This window comes from Acomys russatus, chromosome 1 (assembly GCF_903995435.1).
Source record: "Acomys russatus chromosome 1, mAcoRus1.1, whole genome shotgun sequence".
NCBI lineage: Eukaryota > Metazoa > Chordata > Mammalia > Rodentia > Muridae > Acomys > Acomys russatus.
Genome location: NC_067137.1, coordinates 46,650,598 through 46,665,846, shown reverse-complemented (window position 1 = coordinate 46,665,846; position 15,249 = coordinate 46,650,598). Strand labels below are relative to the sequence as shown.

General features: G+C 49.5%; 1 protein-coding gene across 17 annotated transcripts in view; it reads right to left on the bottom strand.

The window, feature by feature from the left end:
• Nucleotides 1-15,249, bottom strand: part of Atxn7l1 (ataxin 7 like 1) — a 228,262-nt gene that overhangs the window by 30,146 nt on the left and 182,867 nt on the right. For all 17 annotated transcript variants that reach the window (XR_007830525.1, XM_051144886.1, XM_051144812.1 and 14 more), the window contains one exon: nt 1,193-1,476. Coding sequence is in view for 16 of the 17 variants with exons in the window: in XM_051144886.1 (XP_051000843.1) it covers nt 1,193-1,476 (284 nt within the window). In the remaining variant the exon portion in view is untranslated. The remainder of the gene's footprint in view (nt 1-1,192; nt 1,477-15,249) is intronic.

Below are 15,249 nucleotides of genomic sequence, written 5' to 3'. Positions count from 1 at the left end.
ACAGACTGGAAGAAGCCAAGGTAGGGTTATTGCAGCACTAGGAGACCTACAGCCTCCAGACACTGCACAGGCCAACCCCCTCCCCTGTACACACATTGGGATGTGTCCACCTCCCCCTCTGCCCAGTGAACCAGAACACTCCATTTGGGAAGAGAGCTAGCAAGGGGGAACTCAGTCCATAAAGTGAAGTCCCACCAGGCTAAACCTTTAACCTTGATTGTGGATAAACGGGACATGGAGAGAGCTACAGGGCTGTTTCATTTGAATGTTGTTAGGTGGGCCCAACTATTTTTAAAACATAATTTTTAATGCAGATATAAGATAGAAAATCCAATGAAATATGAAGTCAAATATATATATTAAAAAACTACTGGCACCTTGGGTGCTTAAAAACCGTGCCTGAAGCAGAAGACAACTTCTCTCTCAAGGATGGCTTTCTCTGCATTTTGTTTTTCCTAGACCTGTGCAGAAGCTATGAAATGTCTAGCCTCTTCTGGTCATTTGGAGACAGAACAAGCCAGATTTAGTTCGACGACAAACACAAAGCAAACATCATCCTTTAAAGCAGCAAGTGCCACCTCTGAACAGGGTGCTGAGTAGTAGTGACCCGAGAGACCTCACTGTATCTCCATCTGCTACGCTGGTCTGTGAGTTCCCAATACATATTCCAGCCTGACTATGGGGGAGAAGGTGACTGCAACCCCAGCTGCAGACTCAGTCTCAAAACCGAGGATGCCAAAGGGCAGAGGTTACAGTTGCCCGTGCAGCACAGTTGCTGATTGGGCTATCCTACTCAGCATGCCATGGACTATGAGCTCTCCCATGGACAACCCAGCTTCAGAGCAGTGAAGCTTTGGCAGGAGCTACATCACACGATGTGCCTGTGCGTGGCCACTAGGCTGATGAGACCTTCGGAGCCCATGACTGTTGGTTGGTGCAGAGCCCCCTGCTTCCTGGAGTTCTCGGATAGAGTCAGCCACATTCAAATTGGCCAGGGACCTTATCTGCATTGGGGAATGAGGGCACCAGGGCTCTCTGGTACTTTTCGGTGCTGGACCTGTTTGCAGCCACATTCCATGTCACCCTTAGGAATGAAACAGCTGTTCAGTTATACAAACACATCACTGGTCACAGATGGGACTCAGTTTTATAGTCTTACCACGAGCCAGATTCTAACCAGGGCGACACATACCTGAAAGTCTCCGGTAAGGCTTGTTGCTGTTTTTGGTGCCATTTTGGTGCTTCTTGTCTACGGTGCCTGACAGGATCCCTTTGCCATTTAAGATCTTCTCTGGTGAAGGTGGCACTGACTTGGACATCAAGGTGGGCTTAATTAAAGGTGGGGTGGAGACGGCAGAGGAGGAGGAGGAGGAGGAGGTGGCTGCAGTAGTGGTTGTAGAGTTCATTTTGACATTGGCACCATCTGCCTTCACTAGGTTAGGAATTTTCTCTAGACTGACTACGGGAACTGGAACGCTGAAAAAAAAAATAAAGGAACACACATGCACGGCTGCCTTTCATCTGGTCCACTGAGGAACTACACCCGCTTATCGTCATCAGAACATTTCCTTATCACTTATTTATACTCCTCCTGAAAGCGAGCAGCTTGGTTCCCGTTTTGATGGGAGGGAGATCTGTGCTGTGTAAAGGACCAACAGGGGGTGCGAGGCTGGCACAGTGCCCGGGATGGATAAGAGCAGACTGATTACCTCCCAGGCCGACTGTCTCCATGGATCCTCTGGTCCCCCTACCCCCCTATATCAGGCACTACATGTGGTTCTCTCTGACACAGCACCTTGGGCAAAACAAGGCCACCTCTGTGAAGCACGGGCAAAACAGGCTGTCTGTGCCCTGCAGACAGCCTGCCACTGTGGAAACAGGTCCCCTCCCCATTCTCCTGCTTGTGAGAGTCTCCCACCCCGGCCCCATCCGGGCCTGACATCTGTTTAGTTCCCCGAGTGCTGACAGGCTCACACCACACAGAGCATGGCTGCGGTCCAGCACGGGGCATGCCATGCTGTCGGAGGGCTTCTGGATCCTGCTCGCATCCCGAGGATGGGGCTCAAATTGAGTGAGCCGCCATGTCCCATTATCCAATATTCCATTTTAGGCAGCTAGTTATGTAAATAGGCAATTCTCCAGACTGGCAGGTGAGAGGATGAATTTTAAGAAGGCAAGAGCACAAAGGTGTGCATTCACTCTTCAGAATCTGTCACCTTCGCCCCACTTCCCTGCTCATTCTCAGTAACGGATATGCATTTGATTTCTGCTGCTCTTTAATGCGGTAGGACCCTGCGTCTGGGGGACTGTTGGGGGATGTGTCGAGATGGGTCTTGAAAGATGAGATGAATAAGTTTTGCTTTGGTCTCTGAACCTGGTTCCCTTTCTCCTGGCAGGAGGGTAGACTGCTAACACTTCGGTTTTCCAATCATCTTTGAGCTGAGAGTGGAGCTAGCTTAGCTGTTTGAATGCCAAATGATGGAAAATATGGCTCTCACACGCCCGCAGACAATGTAGGGCATGAAAGAGAGGCTGGTTTTGGCAGGGAGGAACCCTATCTGTCCACATGGCTGGCTCTCCCTTCTCTGAGGCATGTTCACAGATCATTTCTCTTATCAAGTTGTTCATGAAATTATTTTAGCAACGCGTCATTCTCTGCCACCATTCTGATTCTGAAACAGGGCCACAGATGTTAGCTATAGGTCTTTGCCAGTGTGAGCACACAGTAGTAGCAGAATCCAGTGGGGCTGGGCATTTTAGACTTTTCCCTTGGGCCATGTGTCTTCTCGACCAGCAGAAAGGTAGTTTGGGACTTCGAGTTTATTATGAGGGAAATAGGAATAGTGGTTTTAGTAATGCATGGTGCTTTGCTAATTCTGCCCTTGATCAGAATGCGCTTAAAGCACTGGCTGCTCTTCCAGAGTTCCTAAGTTCAATTCCCAGCACCCACATGGTGGCTCACAACCATTAATCTAATTCCCTTTTCTGGTATGCATGAAAACAGAGCACTCATACACATAAAATAAAATAAACAAATAAATCTTTAAAAAATCTAGACATCTCCTCCACAGAGGAAGTGTGTGTGTGTGTGTGTGTGTGTGTGTGTGTGTGTGTGTGTGTGTGTACACAAAACAAAGAAAAACAGAATGCTGTAGTCATTGAGATGGGATTGACCTGCTGGTCTTATCTATGCAGTGGTGACTCTGTAAGTGCTCACATGCTAATTGCTGAAGGACAGTCCCAGAAACTCTCTTGGGTGGGGGAGTGCTAAGAGGCCATATAGACACTCCCTGGTGAAATCAGCATTCAGATCTTCAATGGTTTGAATGCATCCCTCAACATTTGTGTGTCACAAACTTAAATCTCCAGATGCATATGCTGATAAATGTTTGAAAGAGTGGGTTCTCTGAGAAGTAATTAAAATTAGACGCAGTTATGTGTTGTGGGTCTACAAAGGGGATAGTGCCTTTACAGTAAAAGGAAGAAAGAGCTGAGTGATGCCCCCAAGGTAGGTGATACCCTCTGCCCTGCTGTGCCTCAGGAGGAAGGTCCTCACCAGATGACAGCACCTTGATATGGGATCTCTTAGTCTTCTCACTGTGTGACATAATTTCTGCTCACTATCTATCACTCAACTTGTGGTGTTTTGTCATAGATGCAGAAAACAGACTAAGAATATAAAAAGCTACCACGATGACAAAAATGCAAAGCTATATTAAAGTATGAAATATAGTCCTTCTCAACTCATTTCTTCAATTTAAAAAAGTACCGGTTACATGATTCAGGGTCCTTTCCCCACTTTGAGACATTGTCTCAAGTAGTCCAGGCTGGCCTTGAACTTGCTATGTAGACAAAGCTGGCCTTGAACTCTTAACTGTCCTGCTTCCACATCCCAAGTGCGGAGATTACAGGTGTTTCACACCCATCCTGGTTTAGAAATGAGGTCTTGAAGGGATGTCTTTACACTCTTGTTCATGGCTGCATTATTTGTGATAGCCAGAGGGTGGAAGCAAATGGAATGGCTTTTAATACAACGCATAGATGTCTAATACTTAGCTTTACAAAGGAAGACAATTCTGACACAGGGCTGGACCTTGAGGACAGAATGCTGAGTAGTGACAAAAAAAGACAAGCAAGTGGTCCTACCTGCATGAGACACCCATAGGAGGTATAGTTATGGAGACAGAAAGCAGGACAATGGGTGCCAGAGAGGGAGGGGGCATGGGGTGGAGGCATGGCCTCAGAGGGAGGGACACAGCCTCAAAGGGAGGGGGCATGGGTGGAGGCATGGCCTCAGAGGGAGGGGGCATGGAGTGGAGGCATGGCCTCAGAGGGAGGGGACACGGGGTGGGGGACACAGCCTCAGAGGGAGGGGACATGGGGTGGGGGACACGGCCTCAGAAGGAGAGGATATGGGGTGGGGGACACGGCCTCAGAGGGAGGGGATATGGGGTGGGGGACGCGGCCTCAGAGGGAGGGGACAGGGGGTGGGGGACACGGCCTCAGAGGAAGGGGGCATGGGGTGGGGGACACGGCCACAGAGGGGGCATGGGGTGGAGGACACGGCCTCAGAGGGAGGGGACATGGGGTGGGGGACACAGCCTCAGAGGGAGGGGACATGGGGTGGGGGACACGGCCTCAGAGGGAAGGGGCATGGGGTGGGGGACACGGACGGCCACAGAGGGGGCATGGGGTGGGGGACACGGCCTCAGAGGGAGGGGACATGGGGCGGGGGACACGGCCTCAGAGGGAGGGGGCATGGGGTGGGGGACACGGCCTCAGAGGGAAGGGCCATGGGGTGCGGGACACGGCCTCAGAGGGGGCATGGGGTGGAGGACACGGCCTCAGAGGGAGGGGACATGGGGTGGGGGACACAGCCTCAGAGGGAGGGGACATGGTGTAGGGAATATGGCCTAAGTCTAGAGTTTCAGTTTTTCAAGATGAAAATATTCTCGAAGTTGTATGAGTAACGGCGTGGTTATACTCAACACTACTGTACTTTATAAACGGCTGAGATGGTAACTGTTACGTCATACATTTTACCATCATTCTTAAAAGTACCAAGTAATAACTCCACAAATCACAAAATTCATGCAACCTAAATTATATGTCAGCAAATTGGTGTGTATGCATGTTTGTATATACATACATATGTATATATATACACACATCTATATATATATGTATGTATTATACACAGAATGTTACTTCACAAAAGGAAATAAGGACTTTCAAGTTAAAGATCTGATTCTCGTTGAAAAATCATGGTTGAATACACAGAAGGCCTCCAGCTTCTGTTCAGTTTCAGTAGAATGCCTGGGATGGAATAACTCAGAGCAACCATCCCCTATCGCCCATGCTCACAGTGTAGCCTGCATTTCTCCTCTAGAGTCAATGGTTGCTGTCAAATGTACTCTGCAGTGCAGCCACATGCGCACAGGTGCACTGAGCTGGCATTACAGTCAACGTGCGAGCTAACTCATGGCTGCTGCTTCCTGCACCTGAGCCAGGTAGGCTACCTCCTGGTTTCTTACTTGATCCCCTAATGTGGAATATTCTCTACTACTCATTATTTTATGTATCATTGGTGCTTCTAGAACTTCAGTTGGACTTTGGTCCCAGTACCCACAGGCAGGATGGAGAGATGGAATCTACCAGAAACAGGAAGAAAAGTGATAAGCAGTCCCCTGGACTGAAGAATAGCAAATGCTGGGCAAGAGGACCCAATGGCGGATTCCAAACACCTCATGAGTCAGAAAGAAGCTAGCTACCAAGCAAGTATCCTGAGTGTTAAGTGAGCAGGCCCTCATGTCAGCAGAAGAAAGAGAAAAGAGACAAAATCTTTCCAGCAGGAATTCTAAGGGGATTCACCAGCTAAAGGAAATGAGTACTTGGCCCATGGGAGCTGTCCCTGGTACTTTTCCTTGGGTCACAGTTCTCTCCAATAAAAGCTGTGGGCTTCTCTCAGGTAACCTGCCTTGGGGGCCAAGAATAAGAAAGGGAGATGAGAAAAGGCAGAAAAGTAGGCAGTTCTATGACAGTGGGATGGTGAGAAGAATCAGAAACATCCTGAGAGAGAGAGAGAGAGAGAGAGAGAGAGAGAGAGAGAGAGAGAACATCACAATCTTGTCATCCCTAAACTCACTGCAGAACAAATTCTTCATTTTCACTGGCCGAATGACCCTGAAGTGATGAGCAAGGGACGCAAATGAGCACAAGATGGTGCCACACAACAGCAGACAACTGACTTCAAGCACTCCATCTTCTTTAGAGGAGAGAGCTCTTCCTCCCGCCCTTAGGAACAGCCACCTGTGCAGGATTGTGCAGCCACAGCAAGCCACCAGCTCAGAGCTGCCTTCTGTGCTGATCCCCTTTCCAGTGCCTGCACCTCCCTCTGCCTTCACTTCCCCAGCTAGTGATGTGTCTGCCTCGGACAGGCAAGGAAGGGAAGGCTCCTTCGGATGGCAGGCAGCCCTGAAGTACAGGTTTAGTTTTTTTTCTCCCTCTACTTTCAAAGGAGCTAAATATTCTGACCCTGATTGCACAGAGAGGCCTGTCTCCCATGGTCTCTGCATGCCATCACAGCAAGTGAAACTCTGTGTGGCGAGGAGTTGGGAGGAGCTGGGTAGGTAGCAGCTCCCAGAACACTGACTAAGCAGGGAATTTAGCTGTGTGTGAAGGGCGATAAACAAGCCTGGGAAGGGAGCCAAAAACCTCCCTCCCATGCCCACCCCCACCTCCCTCTCACCTCCCCCCGCCCCGAAGTCCTTTCCCCTTCCATCTCGAGGGATGGGTATATTCTCATTCTTCCCATTCATGGCGTTTATAAACTAACTACCATCGTCTTTTGGGGGGGGGTGCTGTGTTTAAAAGGGAGAAAGGATCCCCCCATGAAGCCCCTGCTGCCTTTCAAATGCCTGTTTTTGTGGGCTTGGCACAAACTCTTTCCCGAGCCCAGGGCTGCAGCTAATTCCAGCTGTGTCTAGTATGCTGGGAGCACTTATCACCTTGTTATCTCTGTGCCTCCTCTCAGGCCTGGGAAGCACTGCAGTGTGGACATGGGGCCCTCCCTCAACCCCTGGCACCACAGGGGGTGGGGTGACTACCTTCTGTTTCTCTTGTGCTGCTTTGGCTCCCCATGTCTTCTTCCTGTGTGCATGGCCTGTCTGAATTGATCTCTCTAGACCAAGGCAGGTCTTCTGGCTTTAAGAAAAATGGTTCTCTTGGCATCAAGCAGATTCCCCTCCCTGCCCAGTGATGTCTGCAAAAGAGCAGAGGTGGAGAATCATGACGGTGTCATTTTAAGAGTCACTACCGGGCTGCAGGGCCAGCTGCCTCCTGCCACGCCTTTTCAGGTGATCACGACTTTTTCTTCCATCATCAACAGATATGCCTTAAGAAGAATGGTTTGGGAAGTCTTTAGGTCTGCAAAAATTATTGCTAGCCTTTCTCCGCTTAACCAAGTGGGGTAAAGATGGATTTGACAGGCAGGAGTGTGAGCACATATGGTATCTGTGCTGTGGGTTATGTGTCTGATGTGAATTCGCGGCCGTCTGATTTCTTCCACCACTTCATTTGACAAAGATCCACACGCTCGTCTGAGTGGTCTGGCAGAATTCTGAGCGTCTCTGATTTATTAGCCGACCCCTTGATAGGCCATCTCACCCAGCCTCCTGCCTTCCAAGTGGTAGAAGCATTAAACCATCCCAAGATAAAGAAATTTAGCTTCTTTTAACAGGAATCCTACTTGGTTCTTGTAGATGTGTCTTGTTGAAGGCCGGGGAGGAGGGGTGTAGTCTGCCACTAGGAAATTATTTCTAATTGGAATTCTTTAAGTTGAAGAAACACTAGGGACAGTCTGGAAGGTTTAAGAGTCAGCTGGTCATTAAGAATCAGTTTAAAGAACAGCCACAGGCTCCTACCCTGCAACAATCTAGTAGATACCACATACATCCCTATGAATGGGTAATCTCCCCTCACCTTGCCTTTGAGGCATCTGGAAAAAACGTTCAAGAAGTCAGCTTGTAAATACCTTTAGCAAACAAAAAAGAAGGCATTCAACCACAGGGCCTGTAAATAAGAAAACCTTCTGGGCTGGCCTAATATTATCTTAGAGCTGACTGGTGAAAGAGGCAGCACCATGCACAATCGCTCTCAGACTCTGCACGGTTTGGACTCTCTCCCATACAATGCGCCCTCGGTAAACTGGAAGAAATGCGGTCCGACCACACAGCTGGTGGGGGTGAGTGGTCCTGGCAGCAGAGTGGCTGGCAGGATGCATGCAGATGATACGGGCAGAGAGCTCATCAATTGCGCCCAATATTGGCCAAGAAGGCTACATCATCTTCACCAGTAATGGACCATGGGCTACAAGGCTTAGCTTCTTAACTCCATTGCAAAGAATGATGTGGGCTTAATGTCCCCCCCCCCCAGACAAGTTAAAAGTGTGTGGGTGGACATGGAAGTTTGAAGAAGCTGAATTTGATGAATTGTAGAAAAGGGTCAGAAGCAAGGGCTGGGGGAGAAAGCTCAGTTGGTGACAAACAAACAAAACAGAAGGAAGGAACAAGGCATTCCATACTCAGAACTCTTCACCCTCCTTCTCAGTCCCCAGGCACCCCTAAGCCTGGGGGAGTCACTGGAACGTGCATCTGGATATAGCTCTCTGATACAGAGTCAGCAGGAAGGCCAGCCTGCTCTCATAAGAATCCCTGGTGTCCAGCAGCACTGGGACTCTGATGCTCCAGGGCACCTTCTGTTTTCTGGGAGGCTGTGTGTCTACCTCTACGCTGTTCCGAAGAATGAAGGGGGCCCTACTGCCAGTCTCCTTGGTAGTCGGTTATTCTCTATAGTATTCTCTTATCCTGGACTTCCAGGGGTGTGGAGCTCAGAAAGGGGTCCCCAGCCCTACCAGGAGACCAAGGAGTTCGAAGTGTTCCTAGAGAGCCTGAGCACTCTGGAACTGTGGGAGAGTTAGCAAGCTGGAGGGTAGAATGAAAACAAGCAAGTAGTCTGAATGGAGTAGGGCATCCGATGCTGCGCAGGCTGCCTTTAGGACCAGCTGTGTGTGCAATGGGCCATGGGCTCTGTAAGGTTTCAAGGACAGCTCCTGACCCTACCCTGTGCTCAGTGCTAAGAACAACAGACACACAGTTCAGATGGCCGGCCATTGCAGACATCGCATGAGGGCCACTGAGGGCAGGGCTAGGGACTGGTGATGGATTTTGGAAGGGTCCCTGGCAATGGCTTACAGCTGGCTATACTTGGGAGCAGCAAGTGGAAACACTTCCCTTTGTGGCCACCAGAGGTCATCGGCTCCCACTATTGGAGCTGTTAAGATGTCCTCTCACAGAACCTGCTATACCAGTGTTCCAGGGCCAGAGCATTAAAGTCTCCTCAAGCCCTGGCTGGTGCCAATGCTGTCCCAGGGGAGGGTTGTGGATTCCTTAAAGAACATCTTCAATGCTCCTGTCAGGGAGGGATGGAATCATACATTTAAGCCGACTCTGGGATCCTATCTCCAGCCTCTTCCTTTCGTGTGTGTATGTGTGTGTGTGTGTGTGTGTGTGTGTGTATGTGTGTGTGTGTGTATGTGTGTATGGAGAGAGACAGACAGTCAGACAGAGACAGCGAGACAGAGACAGAGAGAGACAACGCTAGACAGAGAGAGAGACAGACAGACAGACACAGAGACAGACAGAGAGATAGAGAATAGTGTGTGTGTGTGTGTGTGTGTGTGTATGTCTGTAGAGAGAGAGAGACAGAGACAGACAGACAGAAAGACAGAGAGAGACAGACAGACACAGAGACAGACAGAGATAGAGAATAGTGTGTGTGTGTGTGTGTGTGTGTGTGTGTGCGCGCGCGCATTTCATGTGAGGGTGTAGGTATGGGTGGGCACCACCTCTCACAAGTGGATTTCACAGGACAGCCTCACCTACCATCTTGTTTGGAGCATGGTTTCTTGATCACTGCTGCATATCCCAGGCTAGCGGGCTCCCAAGATTCCCATGTTGTTGTAGGTGTACTGGGTCTACAGATACACACTATGTCACTCAGCTTTACATGACTTCTGGGAATCCAAGCTTCAATCTTCATATCTGTGTGGCAAGCACTTTATTCACTGAGCCATCTTTGGCTCTTTCTTTTTTGTTGTTGTGTGTTTTACTTTATTTTATTTGAGACAAGGTCTTGCTAGGTAGCCCAGGCTAGACTCACACAGCCATCCTCCTGCACGGAACCCGCCAATGCTTGGACTACAGGTGTATACCACCATGCCCAGATCTTACTCATTCTTAGTCTCCATTTTCTCTATTGCAACCTGAAACCTGGGCAGGAGATTTTTGTACCTAAATAAACCACCTCTATCCAGAAAATAGAGCCTATTAAAAAAAAAAAAAAAACTTTCAAGAGCTTTTACTATGATTTACACTGACACACAGGAAACTATCACAAACTAAAAAACACCCTATTTATGCTCCCCACATCACTATCCACTTAGGGTCTCTGGTCCTTCCCTGACGTTCCAGCCTGATCACAGTGTTCCTTAAAGAAGAGGCTCCTTGTGCACACTCGGTGTGGTCCCTGGCATCACACTGAACCTGCATGAAAATCCCACAGGTGCTAGAGTGCACCCAAAAGCTTGCATGTGCATCTCTCTCTCTCTCTCTTTCTCTCTCTCTCTCTCTCTCTCTCTCTCTCTCTCTCTCTCTCTCTCTCTCTCTCTCACACACACACACACACACACACACACACACACACACACACACACACAAACACATACCAGGGAGGGGGTGTGTCCCATCCCTAATCTGGCCATTAAAGATTCTGGGAGTTCTCCTACACCACCAAGTACTCAAGGCTCTGGCCTTTCTCTGGTCTAGGTCATCCCCCTGGAACACTCTGCCTATTTCTTCCTGTACCTTGCAGACTCCTGCCCCAGTACCAGGGACTAAAATGTCAAGACTCTGCACCTGCCAGACAAGTGCTCCACCACAGTGCAAAATCTTTCACTACTGCATCTTTCTCTTGTGACAATCCCCACCCCACCTCCACCACCAGAGGCACCCAACTATCCTTTTTCCTGAGGAGCTCACAGTGGCACACGCTAAGTGCTTAGCAAGCTCTGGGCATGAGGAAGCCAAAGCACAGGCAGGCTTCCTTGCCTCATTCAACAAAGTAAGCCAGGTTTAAGCCCAAGCCACCCTCTCAGCATGACCCTCAAAATCCCAGTACTGGGTGAGAGACACCAGCGCTGTAGCTATCCAGCTGTGCATGGCATCTTGGGGCAATCATTCTGTCTCTCTGTCTCTGTCTTCTCATGTACCTGAGGCTGAAGTGGGGCTGGGTTATGAAAGCACCCTAAGATCACAGCACGCTGTACATCCACGGAGGACAAGGTCATCAATCCTTGTGGCTTGAGTCTCTTCCCACCACACCTTTTGTCCCCTCTTTTCCCACCTGTTCTAACCTCATCTCTACCCCCCCCCCAACTCTCCCCCACCTGGAGTTTGTTTCCAAGGAGCTGTCCATAGTCCTTACCTGCACTTGGCTAGACACTAGAATGCTGAGGGAGCTCATGTTTAAATTCTTGGTGTCTACTAGTCCAGGAAGGGACCTTAATTTCCTGCCTACAGTCTCTCATCTGCCTGCCTCTTCTCCCCCTCCTTCTGCACTTCAGCACAAATGGGTTTGATTTTCACTCTGTAGGCAAACAACCGAAAGCCACTGATGAGTTCTGAGCAGTTTGGAGACACGCCCCTTCCCCTCTGGTGGAGTGTGTGTGTATGTGTGTGTGTGTGTGTGTGTGTAGAGCATGCACTGGAAAGGGAAAGATTTCACAGCCTGTGTGGAAGCCCTGATACGACTCCCTGTGGCTTCTGGGAATCATCCTCTAATTCATGCCAGCTCCAGGCAAGAAGAGCTAAACCTCAAGTCTCTCCCACAGGCATCTGGCTACAGAGCACTGGGAAGACATCTAGGACACATGAACTCCCACAGGCCCCCTCTCTCTCAGAAGACTCACCTCCCATTTCCAAGCATTTTGGGAGGGGGCGCGTCTGACAAGAGGGAGCCCCTCCCCCACTGTGCTGTAGGGTGAGCACAGGGAGGCCTGCTGACTTCTCTCCTGCTCTGGCTCATTTTCCTTCTGGAGCAGCAGGCTCATCTCCTGCATTTTTAATAGTGGAGCATATTTAGCATTCAACACACACACGCAGGTTGATAAGGCCCAAGGAGAAGGTAACAAGCCATCCACGGGAGGAAAACCTCTTCCCAACTCTACCCTGCCTCTTGCCCACATCAGCCCACACCAGTGGATTCCAATTCTTGATCTACTTGCCAGGGCTGGCTGTAATGGGAAAATCAGCCTTGGTGGCAGTCATTCTGTCTGGGCCTGGTCCCTGGCTGAGCAGGGACTCATAATATAGGATGAGATGCTCACTGTGTCTCAACAGACCAGATAACCATTGTTTCCTCCCTCCCTCCCTCCCTCCCTCTCCCCACCCCCACCTCTCTCTCTCTCTTTCACATGAGGTCTTGCTTAGGCTCAGGTACTCTTCCCAGCTCAGCACCCTGAGTGCTGGGAGTATGAGCACCTGTGCTCCCAGTTGACTGTAGCCTGGGAACTGAATCATTTTGCCCACCTCCCTGTCACTGTGGACTACGTGAACGCTAGCCAGGCGTGCTGCAGCTTCTGACTCCCTCAGGAGTGGTCTCTAACAGGCAGCTAAACCAGAGGAGAGGGCTTGGGGAGCTGCAGATGATGGACTAACAGACTGCACGTGAGTTCTCAGGCAGTTCAAAAGAGACAGGGTGACTAGCACAGGGATGTTGTCTTCCCCTTTCTCCTCTTCCTCTTTCTTTTTTGCAATACTGGTGACCAAGCCCTCGTGCATGTTAGGCAAACACTTTATCACTCACTTTATACATTGGAGACAGAGTCTTGCTAAATTGTCCAATCTGGCTTTGAACTCATTCTGGAACCCAGGCAGGCCTTGAACTTTTCATCCTCCCAACCCAGACTCCCATGTAGCTGAGCTCACAAGCCTTCACTACCAGGCCTGGCTTGTCCTCTCTTTCTCCCTCTGATCCCCCCTCCCCATTGTATGTGTGGGTACATGCATGGTACAGGTTTGTATGGAGGTCAGAGAACAACCTTGTGGAACTGGCTCTGAGGACAGAACTCAAGTCACCAAGCTGTGGCAAGCAGTTTACCTGCTAAGCTATCTCACCAGCTTTCCCGTTTCTTCTTTTAAAAATTTATATATTTGTTTGATTACTTATTTGTTTTTGAGACAGGCTCTCACTATGCAGCCCTGGCTGGCCTGAAACACACCTTATAGACACAGAGATCTATCTGCCTCTGAAGCACTGGGAATAAACGCAGGAGTTACCAAACCCAGCCTCCTCTTTCTTATCTAAAGTGCCCCCCCTTCTAAGCCACAGAAAGGGCAAAAAAATCATAAAACTGCAGACAATTCAACTTTGTGTGAAAATACCAAGAAACCAGCCTGACTCAGGGGTGCTGTTTCTAGTCATGCATTCAAATCTGAGCCACCTGCAGAAGGCTATCCCATACCTGCTGTTAAATTCCATGTCAAGGCTGCCAGCCCCACAGGCAGGCGACGTTATGTGCTTCTAAGGGTCAATTCAGAAGTCATTTGGAAAGTGGCTTTGGCTGGCACTCTCTATGTATCTCTCTGCTGTTCCCACTACAGGTCCAGAACATCAGGCTAACACAAGAAAGAGTTAAGTGTTCCCTCCATTTCACAAGAGACTAATCAATGCAGGTGCAAACCCAAGACCCAGAGGTCCCCATGCAGGGTCACCCAGAAACACATCAAGGTCTGAGCTCTTGGATAGCAGCCACTGGGGACTACTTAGCTCTTCCTGTGTGGCAGCTGCTCGCTCCTGAGTGGGGAATGAAATTCTAAATATTTAACAATTTAAAATGAGATACTGGATTCGGTAATGATAGAGTGTAAGTATGTTCAGTACCACTTGAGTTTGTGACTCTACTAGACAGTTTCTAGCTTTGAATGACATCTGACAGTGGATTAAATATTCCCGTAAACTTAGATACGCCATAAAGGTAAAAGACACACAGGACTGCAACAACTGAGGGTTGCATGAGGCGGAGAGTGGGGACAGGAACAGAACCAAGAAAGCATGAACTAGCTTACCTAAACGAATGTTGAAATGATAATATTGTGGCTGTATCAGGTTAAAGAAGATATATTGCTGGAAATTAATGTCATGTTGCTTTTAACGTTTTTTTCAAGGTTCCACTGCTAGTCCAAACACTTTTAGACAGAAGGTCACTGCCATCAGGAAGTCATACAGTCCCCTTCAGTGGGCCCATTTGGTTCTGTTTGACATCCAGTTCAAGAAGTGTTTGTGACAGCAGCTCCTTGTTTACACAACTGCCAACAGGCCACCATGGTGCGGTTACCGGGTTCAGGGACACTTCCCTGAGAAGGAGGAACAGGGGAAGTGAAGTGTATGGTGGACCATACACAGAGAGCACCACACCGTGGGAGACAGCATTACAGGTAAAGACAACATGCCACGGACTTGAGAGCAGGTGACTGTGTACCAGGCTGCTAGCCAGGAGGAACTGAATGAGAAAGGACTGAGAACAAAGTGACCGTGGAAACCGGTAACAAGAATGGTAATGCTTTGGATCAGGAAGAGAGGGACAGGATGCAGCAGAGAGAGCAGGGGGCTGAGCAGTCCCAGCTTCAGAGGCTCCTCTTACTGTCCCGGTCTCTGGGGCCCTGCCTTTGGCCTTCATTCTTTTCTTGGCACATTCCTTTCCGAGGGGTCCTCTCTGTACCCATGGTGCCCATGTCCTGTCTACACGGGTGACTCTCCAGCTTCCGTTCCACTCCTACCTCTCTCCTGATCCCCAGGCCTAAACAACTTAGTGCCTACCACATACTTCTTCGTGGATATTTCTTAGACCCCACCTTGAAGTGCACAAGTTCTAAAGCTGCTTACCCTTCTCCGTTTGAGGAAGGGGCAGGAACCTAGCCATCCCACCAGCCTTCTAATTGCTTCCCTGTAGTCCATGCTGTGTCCACCGTCCCTCAGCTGTGTGACCTCCTCTCCCAAGTGTGTACCCCCTCCTCCATGTGCCACCATCCCTTCCTTGAATTCAGGCTCTCTCACCATACCTCACTTGGATCATGCAAAAATATCCCCTCTCTTCTCGGTGCTTCCAGAATGTTCCTCTAGCCTCCCTCGAAG